At 41.5% G+C, this 15,566-nt stretch overlaps 2 protein-coding genes across 7 annotated transcripts in view; one reads left to right on the top strand and one right to left on the bottom strand.

Moving 5' to 3' along the window:
- Positions 1-5,592, bottom strand: part of atp8a1 (ATPase phospholipid transporting 8A1) — an 80,597-nt gene extending 75,005 nt beyond the window's left edge. For 4 of the 6 annotated variants that reach the window (XM_037263066.1, XM_037263068.1, XM_037263067.1 and 1 more), the window contains exon 1: positions 5,242-5,290. In XM_037263066.1, the coding sequence (XP_037118961.1) occupies positions 5,242-5,290 (49 nt within the window). Of the gene's footprint in view, positions 1-5,241 lie in introns of all 6 variants that reach the window. The other 2 variants (XM_037263064.1, XM_037263063.1) reach the window with 1 other exon arrangement.
- A 4,270-nt stretch (positions 5,593-9,862) lies between these two features.
- grxcr1a (glutaredoxin and cysteine rich domain containing 1 a) lies at positions 9,863-14,261 on the top strand. The gene is made up of 4 exons (XM_037262451.1): positions 9,863-10,539; positions 12,017-12,256; positions 12,487-12,552; positions 13,678-14,261. Exons 1-4 carry the CDS (start codon positions 10,159-10,161, stop codon positions 13,855-13,857), a joined length of 867 nt encoding a protein of 288 aa, XP_037118346.1. The 5' UTR covers positions 9,863-10,158; the 3' UTR covers positions 13,858-14,261.
- The last annotated feature ends 1,305 nt before the right edge of the window (positions 14,262-15,566 follow it).

The raw sequence follows: 15,566 nt of genomic DNA, 5'->3' as shown, positions 1-15,566 counted from the left end.
GAGGAACTAGAGTCTCGAGGGGTCGCATATTTCAGAGATGGTGCCCCGTGGGTCTACCAAAGAACATATGCTAGTCTTCTCACTTGTCGGTTTTGTGGAATATCCAGAGGATCTAAACACTCTCAAACATCTGAACTGTGTGTGAAATGGTAACATACATGGCACGACATTGGATTTGTATTACGAAATTATTTCAGAGACAAACCCTTAGCTGTTAGTGATTTTGTGACACCGCGAGGGAAGCTCAAACAGGTTAAAGAGTAAAGCATCCCCAATGAAATTTATGACATCGGAGGTGGCAATGCTTTAGCTCAGGTCAAGTCGAAATGATGGGGGTGGAAAATTATTGCAGTCGCGGCCGTCAACACGGGCAAGATGAAATGTACCCAATGGCATCCGTGACAGGGACAATGATAGTCTTATAGTCAACAATTACTGGTCAGTGCTTATGTACTAAGTACAACATCCACAAAATAAGCCGAGAATATTGTGATATAGTGATCTAATTGGCAGTATGTGGGGTTTTTTACGATGTACACTAAGATCTACTTTCTAAGAGTTGGAGACTAAGGCCCATTGGTCTTCAAGAAAATCATTTGAAGGCACAAACAATTGGCAGTTTTTGTTTCTCCAAATTCAACAAGCCTCAAATATCATTTGAGGAAAGATCTATTATTCATTCACCGCAGATAAATATTTCAGTAGAAAGAGCAGCCACAGTCTATTCATAGGAATCTCGGTCCCGACATCGTCACCACCCGCACTGTCATCTTCACCATTTGTGAATGAGGGACAAAGCTGCAGGGGGGCTATAAATACCACCTCAATTCAAGCTACAGCAACATCGATAAGTCGCTTATCAGATCACAATGCTGTAACCGGCCCTTGCAGCGACAACAGGGCAGCTGCTGGATTAATCTCCCCCTCTCTATAGGCTCGACAGACTACAGTGGAACGGCCCAGGGACACGAGATGACACGGGCAGCTGGGGCTATCTGTGACATCACGGGGCTGGCCTGGCTAGGATTTGCAAGAGATCTGCATGGACGGGAAGCTTTCCCCCACTTTATGAATGGTCAAAGTGAGGGAGGGCCATGTGATGTGCAGTCCACTGAGGCAGAAACACACAGAGTGGATGGTTATTGATGCTCTCGGCTGGCTATAACCTGAATGTAAAGGAGTCTGGCATTTGTTCTAGGAACAATAGAGCCAGTTGACGATTTCATAAGTGCACAACTGGAGGTTAAACCTGTGGACAAATGATGTTATATGCTACTGCTATTATGTCACACTCTTTCCATAGGTGATGCAGGAATCGCCATCTTGCCTACACAGTTTAGACCAGGATTTAAGATTCCGACCAGTACTGCTGAACTGCAAAGGACTGCTTGAAGGAAACAAGTAGGGTTGTCACAAACTCGTGTCTTTGAAATCATTAAAGAATATTGTGAATTAATGACTCAATGACACTGACGACACAATTCTTTATGTACATAGTTATGCCTCGATGCTCATGATATGGGGGAAAAAATTGGTTTGTAAAAAGTTAACCCTTTTTGCTCGAATCCTTGACCCCCAAATTGTGTTATGTTGACACCAAATTTGTCATTATAGCAATAACAGAAGGAAAGACATGGGCTGTAGAATATTTTTGGTGAATAGACAACCATTTTTGGAAACAAAAACAAAAAATAAGTGTCATTGGATAAAATTATTTGTATGTTCATATGGTACTCCCATAACACGACTTAATGTCAAAGGCCTAACCTCTCTCCTAGTATATGGCACGTGCAGGCTCGAGGGGCTTTTTCTGCTGCACATGCATCTGTGCGACATATCAGCAACAACACTTAAGTCAATTAGTATCTATTGTTGTGAGTGAGGAAACCGTGAAGGTTTTTTATTTCGTCGCCGTCACCGAGTTACTGAACTGCTTCAAGTGTTACTGACTTACCAACAAGCGAACTAAAATGCGGAAGCACTGGTTGTAGAAAAACAAAACATTCATTATCATTCCATCCATTGGTGTAACATGCTCTTCAGTCAGAGATCCACCACTTCATAACCCCATCAGACAGAAACAAACAGTCTATCCCCAGTCTACCTTCCAAGATCACTATTGAGGCAGACTTGTCTAAAGGGGGTGGGTGCTTCAATGACTGAATGTTAGAGATAGCTTCAAGAAGTAGCAGTCGACTTTCCCACCTTCAAGAATTGCAGCGGGGCTAAGTAGATGCTGAAAAGCAGTCATTAACTAGAAAAACACGACAATCATTTGATCAATGCATGGCTTCTCTGTGGGGATGTCAATCGTGAGAGAGGATTTGGCAGATAAGCGTGCGAGGCCGCAAAACGGACGTTCGGCGCCATCTGTCTTGCTTTAACACGCATGGTCTTGGATAGTCAGTTTAGGGAGCAGATGCAAGGATCGATAAACCTTTACATCAAACTTTCCCCAGTCATCGCTGTAAGCGTTATATTTATTTTTTCCACTCGTCACATACTTTACACGTTTTGTTTTAAAGATGGCTTCCAATGCGCAATGTATTATTAAGAAGCTTGTGGCTAATTGAGGAACCCCTCACAAAAGTCCTAAAGTTGACAAACGTAGATTTGTTTTTACCATAATGTGTACATTTTGTGAAGGTCACCTAGGTATATTTGTTTTGGCAACAGCTGAGGATGCAGACAGACAGGGGGCAGTGAGGGGTGAGGCGGCACGTGGTGGGCAAGGCTCGGATGTGTGCAATGATGTACGGGCGGCTGGCGGATTAGGCAGTAAGCTTGGCAGAGAGGACTGCCCTCTCTCTCTCGATGGAGGCCCGCCTCATGTGCTATTTGATTAAAAATAAAACGAGTGTGCTGAAAATGGAAAAAACACCCCAAAAGGACACGTTTTTCAATTGGTGTCTAGTTGCTGGTTTATTCGAGGCTTCTCACTCATGCGGCTGCAGTCGCGGCATCAATTTTCTATGGACTCCATATTAGTGTTGAATTATTTAGCTTTGTTCCAGTAGAATGCACAGGTCTCCGGTAACAATAACACAAACATCTCAGTTGTGCTGCTGAGAAGGATGACAAATTGCCTTGTAATTATCAGCTCAAAGGTGGCGTACAAATTGGCTGTCGGGCGTGTGTGAGGGTTGGTGCGTTTCAGAAGAGAGATGCAAATACTTACAAGCACCACACAACCACAACATTTGGAACAAATCTATTGCTACAATACAATCAAACTAGAAGCTGTTAGAATATTTAGTCAGCTTATTAAGATACACAAGAAGGGAATTCTTACAGTTAGGCTCTCCGAACGATGCTGTGCACTTCTAGACCACAGTTAACTACGACAACAATACATACAAAAATACATTACAGATGAAGCTATAAAGCATTGATTTCCAACCAGTGCGCTCTGGGCCATTAATGTGCCATATGAAATTATCATATAGTTATTGTTTATTTAGAAATAACGTGTTTACAGTTTTCACTGTCTTTGTAGTTGAATGATTTGTTGTATATAAAGCGCTTTGTTGCACCTGAAGCTGTTGTGAAAGACACTATATCAATAAAGTTGTATGGTAAATGTAAGAAGAATTTGACCACTTTTAAAATAAAAATAAATACATCAACCTTAATTTCACTAATATGTCGGGCTACAACTAGGGAATATTTTATAATGTGTTATTTTATAGATTATCACATCAATTAACTGAATAATAGGAAGAAAATGGATTTTGCATTATTAAACAAAATTTGGATGTGAGGTGTAGCTACACATTGTTGTCTCTTTAAGTAAAGTATAGTAAAATTCTGTACAACATCGGGGGTGTCCCATTGTACAAATCTGTCACTCGAGCGAGCCAGTAGACAGTATTGGGAATTTGATTCTGCTGGCTTTGCACTTCTAACACGAAACAAATTAAGAGTGGTCCCCAGAGTAATGGAATATACGTATAAAATAGATGCGGATACAGCCCCCCCCCCCCACCCCTACTCAAAACAATGCATGCAGAATTTCCCAATTTTGTTGTTTACCTGTTGTAGAATGACAATAAAGGCATTCTATTCTACTCTATATGACAAAAACTGACTGCATGTTTCAATACTTGCCTGAAACTGCTGTTACCGTAAATCCCGTTTCACAAAGAGAGAGAAACATCCACACTATAATTAGTATAGACCACATGACATGGTATTATTAATCCCCGGAGATGGTGTGAGTTATTGCCCTTGTCCGGTGAGGTCAGAGATCAAGGTAAGCCACAAAACAAATATAAAACATTTTATAAAACATTCAACATATATGCATGGGGGTTAAATATGTGCACAAACGACGGTAACCATCTTGGTCACACACATGTTTGCAACTATTTCATGGATCCTCTTTTTGAGCATCTGCATTATTTTCAGCCTGCAGTGGAAAGTTACTGGTGCAGTGAAGGGGTCCCGGGGAGAAGCAATGGCTGTGTTGTATATGTCTGTGTGTAGTGTGTGTTTAGTATGTATGTGTGTTGGTGTGTGTGTGAGCAGACACTTGTTAGTGTGCTGTCAGGCTTGGTGTAGTGATCATGCTCGGGCTGTGTGGGCAGGAGAGCCAGTGCTGGGCATCCCCTGTCTGAATGGGCAAGAACCAGGTCAGCTTGATGCTACATTTGTTTCACTTCAAGAGGCATCACCACACACGCACGCGCGCGCGCGCGCACACACACACACACACACGGAGACACACTTACGGGGGGGGCAGTCAGGACCATGAGTTTCTTCAAAATTTCAGTAGTGTTTGAGAGCGTTTCAGTCATCTTCCAGCATTTAAATAGTTAGTCAATGTGTTTCAGTAGTGTTTGAGAAAACGGTAACGTGCAATAACATTTCAGTAGTGTGTGAAAGTGTTTGACAGCATGTTGTGTGTGAGTAAAGGAAACATGCTCGTGTGTGTGAGAGAGAGCATTTCCAGTTGTGTTTTTATGTGCAAGGAAATTCTTAATGATGTCCCTGACGGTGCATCATACTCTACTGTGCATATTCGTGCACTAAGTGGGATGGAAAAGCCTGACAATAGACGGAAATGCAGTTTTTAACGCGACATGTAAAGGCGGCTTTTCTTGTGAGAAAATATTATTCTCATCTCTTGTCATTACTTTTGCCCTCACCAGGAAACAACTACAAAAAATGCGGACTTGCAATTGACCAGTGTTGATTTATCAAAATACACTGGTCAGTTGTGTTGCAATGAATTCTACATACCGTCCGCCCGTGTTCGAAGATCCGACATGGTTCTCTGGACGGGCGGCATCTCCTCACGCAGAGCCGACCGACGGCACCTGTCAAGCGGGCGCCGCTGCACAGTCGGGCCGCCACTGGCAGCTTCTCCAAGAACGTCAGTATAGTTTTTGAAAGAAAAGGGGATAAAGTACGGCCTCAAATCCCCTCCCACGCAGCGCCGTGGTTGCTAGCGTGGGCGTGGAGATCGGGAGCCTGCTTTTCCTGTGTTCGTGGTTCCCCGCGGCATCCCGGTAGTCACTACGCCCGGCCGGACCTCAACAAACCGCCGCGGTACAACCCGAGTGTGACTGACTCTGCCGTTAAGTGAGGCGGGGATGAGGCGTAGTGTTGGCTCGTGAGTGAACGGTTCGTTCAAAAGAACGAATCGTTTTAGTGCACGAGAGTGATCGAATCACTTCCTAAAGTGATTCGTTCTTTTTTCAGTTCATATAACTTCAACTAGTAGGTGTCGGTAATGCCCATTGAAGCTGGTGCCACCTCGACTGCAGTTTCACATTAGATTGCTGGTTTGAGATGTACTTTTATAGACGTCTAAATTGCGTCTATATATAGACCTAAAATAGACGTCTAAATTAGGTTATTTTATAGACGTCTATATTAGGTTATTTTAGGTTATTTTATAGACCCATCAACTACAACCCAACAAATACAAAACTAAAACATCAATGTCGCCATAACGTGTGTCGGCTGGTATAGCATCAACGTCACTCACTCGTGAATCTTCGCGAACGACTAATCACTAGCGAGCGATAGATGGAGGAGGGACTTTACGAGTCCGTGACGTTTCGTTGAACGATTCGTTTGAACGAATCTTTTGAGTGGATTGATTCTAAAGATCCAGTTCACTTAAAAGAAGTGGAATGCACATCACTAGTGAGGCGGAGGGAGGCGGCGGCGTCTCGCTCGTCGGACACAACCACTCTCAGCCGCAATGGGGGTGAAATGTGATAACAGGCTGCAAAGAGGTTGCTTTTTCAGTCGGCAGCAAAGTTGATTCAATTTAGTCCAAATTATTAGTCGCAAATACCAAGGGTTGGTATGTTTAAAGTGGTGGTTGGTTTGAGCGACCCCCTCCGGCGGTTTCTTTTGTGCACAGGTTAAAATGAACTGGTACAGAGGTTGGGGGTAAAAACAAAACAACACGACGCTGGAGGTGACCGTGATTTAAGAAAAGTATTTATCATGTAAAATGTTCCTTCTATAAAGGGGTTGTTGACATGTTAAATCAAATTTACGAGTGCACAGCAGTTACACATAAATCATCTTTCCACCTTGAAGTATTTGAAAAAGCAAATAATTAGCTCCAGCCTCACCCCAAAATGGTTGAAGTAAAATAGCAATCTTTAATATTTACCGATTTAAAACATAGAGAACTAATATCACAGTTTTCTTTCTGATTAATTTATTGATCCCCAGGGGTAGTATGAAGTCACAAACAGAGAAGACTTTTACAACTACTGTGACTAATAAAACAGTGGTCATTGTAGTCATTTTCACAGAGAATAAAGAAAATGTACCCCTGTGAGTATTGTTATAGTGTCTGTCTGTGTTCAAACACACCTCAATTAAAAGGATATAAAATGCAACTATCAATACATTTGACATTTTCTCATGGATTTATTGCATCAAACTTTTTCGCTCAACCTCATCAAGCCATTCCTAAATTATTAGCGCATCACGTTTCTTATTTTCATCACTATTTTTCTTATCTCTTTATCACGTCAAGTAACTTTTTCTCATTTGTCTTTAACACTTTACAAAAACATGTTTCTCTCCATATATTTTTTGTCTTCATTTGCTCAATGGCATTTTTGTCATTAACATAATGCCTATCAGAGCAAGTTTTACCATGTCTTCATCAAACCACAAAGATGTCTCTATTTTCCCTCCTGACCTCATTCAACTCACACGTTTTACTAGACCCATCCATCCATTTTCAACATAGCTTATCCCTCTCGCACCACAGGTCTGTTTCTCTCATGTCCTCAAGTCTCTCATCATGGACATATAAACAGTACAGTACAGTGCAAGAAAATCAAGCAAGCTCAGCATAGAGTTCCATTGTGAAAAGTATTTATGCTGTATGTACAGTGCAGACTACAGTTTACATGCAAATCACGCGGAGCTGAGCCTTGGTGCAGCAGTAGCACCACTGCAGTCGCTTGTGAGGACTGCAACATTTATACACACATTCAGTTGTCTCAAGAGCATACTCTACACGCGGGCCTTTTACTCATGCCTACGGTGTATAGTATAGTCATTGTATATTGCTTTCTTACGTACATGAATTTGCATAATGATGGACTTAAGTGTGACTATTTATACTCACAATGCCTTGCTAAATAATGCATGGGCAGCATACTGAGTGAACATGTCGATGAAGAAGCATTATTTTTAAACACAGCAAGCTGTGAGTGGATGTTAAAATAGGACGAAGAGTCTCCATATCCAAAGACAGGGAGAAGATCTCCACAATATCTCCTCCTCCTCATTTCCAAAGATTGCCTGTGTTTTCCCCCCACGCCGCCTAATTCAACATCAGCTCGCCACCACAGGGATTTGGATCTGTGGTTCCCGTGGTTGCTAGGCAACAGTGACAAGAGGCCTGCCTCCTCGATGTTGTGCAACGCGTGTGTGTGTGTGCATGTGTGTGTCTGTCTGTCTGTGTGTGTGTGAACGCAATGGCTTTTATGTTTTATAGCACACGTGATGATACAGATGACTAATTTAAACAGGCGTTGGCGTTTCTACTCCTATTACACACAGTGGATATAAAAATCCACACATTATGCGAATTTAAAAAAAAGAAAGCGAGACTAGGATAAATTAGTTCAAAAACTTTTCCCACCATTAGTGTGACCTATCGCGTGTAGAACACAATTGAAATGTTAAATGGGTGTCAGCACACCTGCCACCATTGAAATTGCCTCTGATTAACAATAAATAAAGTTAAGATTTTCTAGTAGGCTTTTTTTGGACACTTTTGTAGTCACTTATAGCACAAGCCATGGTCTGGTCTAGAGAGAGTGGTATACGTAATTAATAAAAATCCACAGCCACCAAAACAGTGTGTCTACTCTATGTGTGTGTGTGGGGGGGGGGGGGGGGGGGGGGCTTAAGCCTTGTCAAACAGATGAAAATCCACTGCTTCCACATTTGCATTTTTTTGCAGGGTGGAAGTCACTCTTGGAATCCCTCCATGCATATCAGGATTCTTGGTGCAACATAAAAATAGGGGGGGAAGCATTTTCAGAGATATCTATTCTCACCAATTAACACACGCAGTCGAGATACAACTTCAACTTTTCCAACTATTAATCCATCCATCCATTATCTGTACCGCTTGTCCCCACGGGGGTCGGGAGCGTGCTGGAGCCTATCCCAGCAGTCATTGGGCAGTAGGCAAGTTGTGGTTACTTTACGAAAAGGTACATTATGCCTCTTTTAATACTTTTGTGGAAATTCAACATAGTATTGGTTAAAAACTATGCAAAAGGAAGCATCATTCTGGCCCAGGGCCCAAAACGCTGCTGGAAATGACCAGCCCTTGTGACACAAAGCTGTTTTGAGTTGCACTCTGCCCTCTTGTGGCTTACATATCAGCTCTTCAGACTGACCGACTGACCTCAAAAAGCCTTCTGGCAACAAAGTTGAGTCCTAATGAAAACACGTGACACAAATAAGAATACGTGGTTGAGAATTTCTCAAATACATAAATCGCTTGTCTAAAATTAGGCAGTGGATCTATGTGCAACCTCCCAGCCAATCAACAAAGAACAATCATTTTAATGATGGAAAAAAATTAATACTTTTTGGATTGTCAGCCAAAATCAACATTATAATCTTTTTACACACATACTATTTCTTTTGGGGGGTTCACATTAGATCTTGGAAGTAGAGAATTAAGCTGAAAGTATACAGAATTCTCTGAGAGAAAAACTGAGGCACAATGTCTGCTTGACTGGTAGAATTGTGTTCGACTGTGGTTGGTGTGACAATGAAGAGGTTCTCCCGACAGTAGAGAGAATATAATGGACGAAAGCACTTCATCGTGATATCAAAAGTACTTAAAATAAAAATTACATGGGAAGAATTGCTGATCCGAACAACCAATGATTTATAAAGGAAAATCATGAAAATGATCAGGGGTGCCCAAACCTTTGCATACGACTGTATGACAGGAGAGTTGTGTTTTTGTTTTATTCTTGCAAGAAAACATACAGACTTCAGAATACAACATTGTCTGACTGACTGGGAAAAGGCAGCCCTACAAAATAACCTTGGGCACCGAGCCTATTGCAGCTTAACCAACACAAAGACTTTATTATCCGATCTCATGTAGCTGCCTGCTGTGCTATATTTCCATTACGATTGCAATAAGTACAACATCCTGTTCTATGCTCGTCATCATATATTTTCACCCGCTTGTGGTGACATCACACAGTCACCACAAATCACAAAAGAGCCACTAGAATGCCACACAGTTTTTTTTTTTTGTTGTTCTCCTAAAGATTTGTCCCTGGAGGCAGGTGGGGTCAGAGTCAAGGATGTGAAGTGGTTTGATTAAAGCGCACCATGACGGCCCATTAAAAGTCGTGTGCCAAAGCTTGGGTAAAAACTTTGTAAAGCCAGATGCATAATGCACACACCGCGATCACCTTACCTCAGCGACCGGGTTGCCGTGGCAACAACACATGCATAATTGAATGGCAGCTGAGTGCGACTAGAAGGCGGCTTAGGCCGGCGGCCCTTTTTTAGATCGGATTAATCGGCGCTGGTAAATCCATGGCAAACTCAACTGGAAGCGAGAAGGAAGGAGCCGCCTTGCCAAATTGTGCACCGTGATGTAAAGTGGAGCGAGCATAGGGTTGCTCAAAAATGGACGGGACGGCGGCGGAGGGTCAGGCCAAGACCCAGAAGCGGGTGAGGTTCCGGGTGGCTTCGGGGAGCAGCGGTCGGGTGCTGAAAGAGATATACAAAGACGAGGGGCCCTGCGACTCGCTCGACTCGGACTGCACCAGCAGCTCGGTGGCCAGTGGGGATGGACCGCCTTACGGAGGAGGGTACCTGGGGTCTGAGCTGGATGACAGCGAGAGCGAACCTGACGAGCTGCTGGTGTACGCCGCTGGGGCCGCCAAGGACCAGAGGTTCACCCCCAAAAGGGTCAACATCCTCAGCAAGAACGGCACTGTGAGGGGGGTCAAGCACAAAGTGAGCGCGGGTCAGACGCTCTTTGAAAACCTTCCCCATTGCAACAGTGTAAGTGCTGCTTATTATCACCGTGCAGGGGGGAAATTATGTCAGAGTAGGAGTACCGGGTCAACAAAAACCACTTTGATCATTTTTCTGGAAAAAAAAAAAAAATGCAAGTTCAAATTTAGTACAAGGTATTGGCACTACTCTGATGCAGATTTGAAGACTTTCCATAGACCTTTTTGATATAAAACTTCAAAAATAAGCTCATAATATTAAAATTAAGGCAACACACCCAAGAAAAAAATCGTTTTGTGGCTTCTTAACTTGTAAATCATTGCCATTGATTGGGAAGTGGCATCCCATTTTATCGACCTTATCCCTTCTAGAAGTTAGCGAATAAACGTTGATGTGAGGTTATCAATGCCAAGAAATTGTACCACATTAGATTAGTTTTTCTAATGACCAGTATAGACTTTAGAATTAAAATCTTTTGTCATTTGGCAATCCTGATAATTATTTGCTGTTGCTGTTTTCTAACTTTAGAATTCAATATATCCTTAAGAAAATATAAGGTTCACTCCACTGTGTGTGCTTGTGTGTGTGTGCGTGCGTGTGTTATTGTGTGTGTGTTCTTATTTTAAGCTAAACTTCCTCAAAACTGGTGAAGCCATGTCAATGACATTCCTAGTCAAGAAAGCCTACTAGAACATCTGAACTTTATTTGGCAATGGTCGAAGCCAAGTTTGTGGTTACTCACATTGAACATCATTTTGAATCTAATTGGCTAATTCTGAACGTAGCATCACACCCAGTTATGAGGGTGTGTGCATTTGTATCAGAGGGTAATTTTTACTCCCCCTCTTTAAAAATATTTTCTTCAATTGAGGTCAAATTGATGGAGGGAACATTTTTGAAATAATTTATCTCAGTCTTTTTTTTAATATCTCAGAAACCTGAAATTTGAACAGGGGTGGTCTCTATATCCCCTGGAGACGTGTTAACCACTAGGCCAACCGTGCGATAAATATTCATATTGGATCCATGAAAAGTATTCCAGCTCTTTACTAAAACAAAGATAATCTCAGTGTAAGGTGCTCTTTGTGCGCTGCCCCGCTACAACAGAAAACAAAGTGCTGAGAATTCATTAACCTGATTAGTTTTTTTGGACACACTTACCGGAATGCATTAATCTTTAATTCCGCACTGACCTTATCCTCCAGTTGTGGCCTTTCATGCTTTTCAGACAAGCAGCTACACTACACAACAAACTTTCTAACAATGATGAAATATGAAGTGTGATCAGAGTACCTCTAGTGGTATGCAAAAAAATCACTGAATAAAATGGTCAAACTGTGTATCATGTTCCAATGGCCTACATTTTCTTTTTTCTGTTGTTCAGCTGTATTTAACTTTTGAGTGCAAAGGACTGTATTTGCATTTAATCTTTGAGAACTGTTTATTAAAAAAAAAATATTCAATTTAAAGCTGACATGTTTATATATAGGTGTTCACTCAATTATCCCTTTAATCTTGTTCTCAGGTGGAGTTATTGCTGGAATTTGGTCGGATTGTGATCTACACCACCAGTTTTCGTGTGGTGAGAACCACTTTTGAACGCTGTGAGCTGGTGCGCAAGATCTTCCAGAACCACAGGCTCAAGTTTGTGGAGAGGAACATTGCTCTGGACAGTGACTACGGCAAGAAGCTTGAAGAGCGCTGCAAGCGGGTGGGAGAGCTTCCGTCGCTACCCGTCGTCTTTGTGGACGGACACTACCTCGGGGTCAGTTTTTTACCTTCATGGTTGAAGTACCATTATTAGTGTCTTGAAAAATACTTAAATCCATCCTAGCGATGAGTTCTGTGGTTTATAGTTTTATATCTTATATATTAGATATATTTTCTCTTTTAAAAAGAATTATACATATTGTTATGATTGTATTGTTAAATGTTTTGCTGACCTCCCACCACTACTCATTTCTGATCCAATTATTCATACAAATAATGTTTCAGGGTGCTGAGAAGATACTAAGCATGAATGAATCAGGAGAACTGCAAGATCTTCTGACAAAAATTGAGGTTAGTTATTAAATCTGATTGTAGGATACAAGACCCCCCCCCCCCCCACACACACACACACACATCATCATTAAACTCGAGAAGTGTAAAAGATTTGCAGTCAATAAGTGACCATCATAATGGATGGCCCGTTATTGATTTGGGTTCCAACACATTAACTCCTCCACTGCAATGCAGAACATGTACAGTACATTATGGTAGTACTTTAGGGTGCCTTGTCACGGTGTGGAAAAGCTTTTTGACAATCCAGTAGATAATGATTTTATTCATTATGATATATGATTATTATATTCCAGTTAGCAGAGGCTTCACTCAGATATATTTTCACGGCTCAACACATAGTTATGTGTGGGCGTAAGAAACATTTAAGACGAAGTAGCATCCATTTTCCATGTCATAGTAGTAGTATTTGATTAGCTTTGTTTACATGGAAAAAAGCATTCTTCAATCCGATCAGAGTTTGGATTAAAACTATGATCCGATACACTGTTTTCATGGACACTGAAAATAATTGATTGATTAGGACTTCACACAGAACAAATCATTCTGACATGCGCAGTGACAAAATATACCTGAAATAGTCGAAGAAGCCGTAGCAATTTCCAAGTCAACAAAACGTCTCTCCGTCCACTTCTATATACTTTAAACACTAGCATTATTTTTGCGTAATTTTCTCGTTTGTACTGTTACGTCGAGTAAACACTTCCTAACGAAGCTACATTATTTTGCGTAATTTTCTTATTTTTGCTGTTACGTCAATTAAACACTTTAACGAAGCTTCTTTCGATCGCTCCGCTTCTACCAGCTTTCGGGAATAACAGAAACACGTATACTAACGTCACAGACATGCGCGGCTACATTTCGTAGTGTTTTCATATGCGCTGATCGGACTACCGATCGACATTAACCAGCCCTCTAATTTGAAAGTTCCAAATGTGGTGTGAACATAATTTATTTTTACGGGTTCATGTGAACGCAGCTGCTGACAGTTGAGGGCAGCAAGGGTCCAGCACATTTAACCTCCACGCCCACAGCATTCAAGAGCGGAGAGAAGAGCTTGAAATTTTGTTTGAGATATTGTTTGTCCCTAATAAACTGCACTTGTACTTACATCTCTCCTCCCAGAGGGTGCAGCACCCCGAGACGTGCCAGAGTTGCGGGGGCTTTGCTTTTGTCCCGTGCCCAACGTGCCATGGCAGCAAGATGTCTGTGTTCCGTAACTGCTTCACGGACTCCTTCAAAGCCCTCAAGTGCACTTCCTGTAACGAGAATGGACTGCGGCCTTGCGGGAGCTGCAGCCAGTGAGAGAATCAACATGTGAAGTGCCTGAACACATCTCTTCTCTTCTGAGGACCCCCACCCCAAACATGACTCTCCTACTCTATTGCCATTGTGAACATATTTTTGTAATGTAACATGTACTGTATGTTTTGTGCATTTGGTCAACATGCAATTTACATTAAAGAAACAAGAAAACGCCATTATTCATTTATTGTAGAATTCACAGCATATTAACAAAGCGAGTAAATGGAATCACAGCATAGCAGCCCCCCACATACCATACCAAAAATCCGTGAGTAGAGATGACATTGACGCAATTTGGTTGGATGCAGAGTAACATGTTTTGAGGCTTGCTTTTAAGGATTTACACAAAAAGCAAAACTGTTTCTCAGCATCAAACCAATGTTTTGGGGGCTTTTTTTACACGCGAAAATATTTGTGTCAATGGCTTTTGGAATTTCAGTATTTTGAACACAAGAGAATGTGTGGATTGTCTCTCAGCAGACAAAATACAAATTTTGTCACTCATTATTTACCTCATCACAAAAAAGAGTTTTATGATTAACTGTCCTGTGAAGGCCTTTCTCACAGCATGCACAGATTCAACCAAGTACTTATCGAACACCATCAGCGCAAGGGAAATATTTTTCTCTCTCTGGACATAAAGAAAAGCAGACACATGAGTGGATGTTTGTCTCACAGCATTCACGCAACAATTACTTTTGGGAATGGCTGTTTCTCAGCATGCACAACATAAGAAAAATAACCCCCAGTATTTGTTCCTCTCGGGACTCTAGAAAAAAAAAATCTAAGCGAAATTGTGAACCACAATATAGTGTGAATAAATGCTCGTCTCTCAGCATTCGGACAATTACACTTTTGGAATGGATGTTTCTTGGAATTCACAGCATATGAAAAATATTTGACTTTTTTCTCTCTAAACCTAAAGAGGATGAAATGAAAAAAAAAACCACGTTTTTAAATCACATATGGATGATTGTCTTTTAGCGTTAACGGCATATAATTTTTCCTTTCCAAACTTAAAAAATAAACAAAAAAATAAAGGCTTTAAATATTTTGGATGTCTCAGCATTCACACCATGTGGAAATTTATTTTTCTTCTCTTAAATGAGAAAACTAATAATATTTTGAACCACACTAGCACATGCGGATGCTTGTCTCTAAGCATTCTTACAGTATATTTTTCTTTAACCCCAAATGACACTGAAGACGATATTTGTCCCTCAACATGCACAGAAAAAAAAATCTGCACACGAGTGTTGTTAGCCCATTGTGTACTTCCAGCCGATGAGGAAAAAAACATGTACACTAAAAACAAAGATGCTCAATATATTTTCGCTCTCAGCATACTAACATGATGTTTCGCAAGGTTTGCACAAGTGGGTCATACTCCAGTCGTTTATCTTAGGCTCGGGAGCATGCAGGAGGGAAAAAAATCGTCTTTGTTTGCTCTTCTTGGGGGAGAAAACAGAGATGATGTCATTGATGGATGTCCATCTCTCTATGCTGTCATAGCCCTGTACAATGCTGCTTGAACATGAGCACACAAGGCAGCACCGTAAAGAGGCTAAAAGCGTAGAGCATGTGAGGATGAGGAGAAAGAGGTCCGCCATTGACGTTGTTGTTGTCCTCTGAAGAGACTAGCCTCGATGAAAATAAAAATGTTCCCTGCATGGTGAAGACAGAGGAGGAGGGTTTGGCGCGCAAGGTGA

Source organism: Syngnathus acus, chromosome 10, assembly GCF_901709675.1.
Source record: "Syngnathus acus chromosome 10, fSynAcu1.2, whole genome shotgun sequence".
Taxonomy (NCBI): Eukaryota; Metazoa; Chordata; class Actinopteri; order Syngnathiformes; family Syngnathidae; genus Syngnathus; species Syngnathus acus.
This window is presented reverse-complemented; position numbering and strand designations above follow the sequence as displayed.

Bases quoted from the DNA above. Each gene is read 5' to 3' on its own strand.
- grxcr1a (XM_037262451.1), top strand. From the start codon at position 10,159: ATGGACGGGACGGCGGCGGAGGGTCAGGCCAAGACCCAGAAGCGGGTG. The intron at 12,257-12,486 runs GTCAGTTTTTTA...ATAATGTTTCAG, and splicing joins TGGACGGACACTACCTCGGG to GGTGCTGAGAAGATACTAAG. The intron at 12,553-13,677 runs GTTAGTTATTAA...CTCTCCTCCCAG, and splicing joins ATCTTCTGACAAAAATTGAG to AGGGTGCAGCACCCCGAGAC.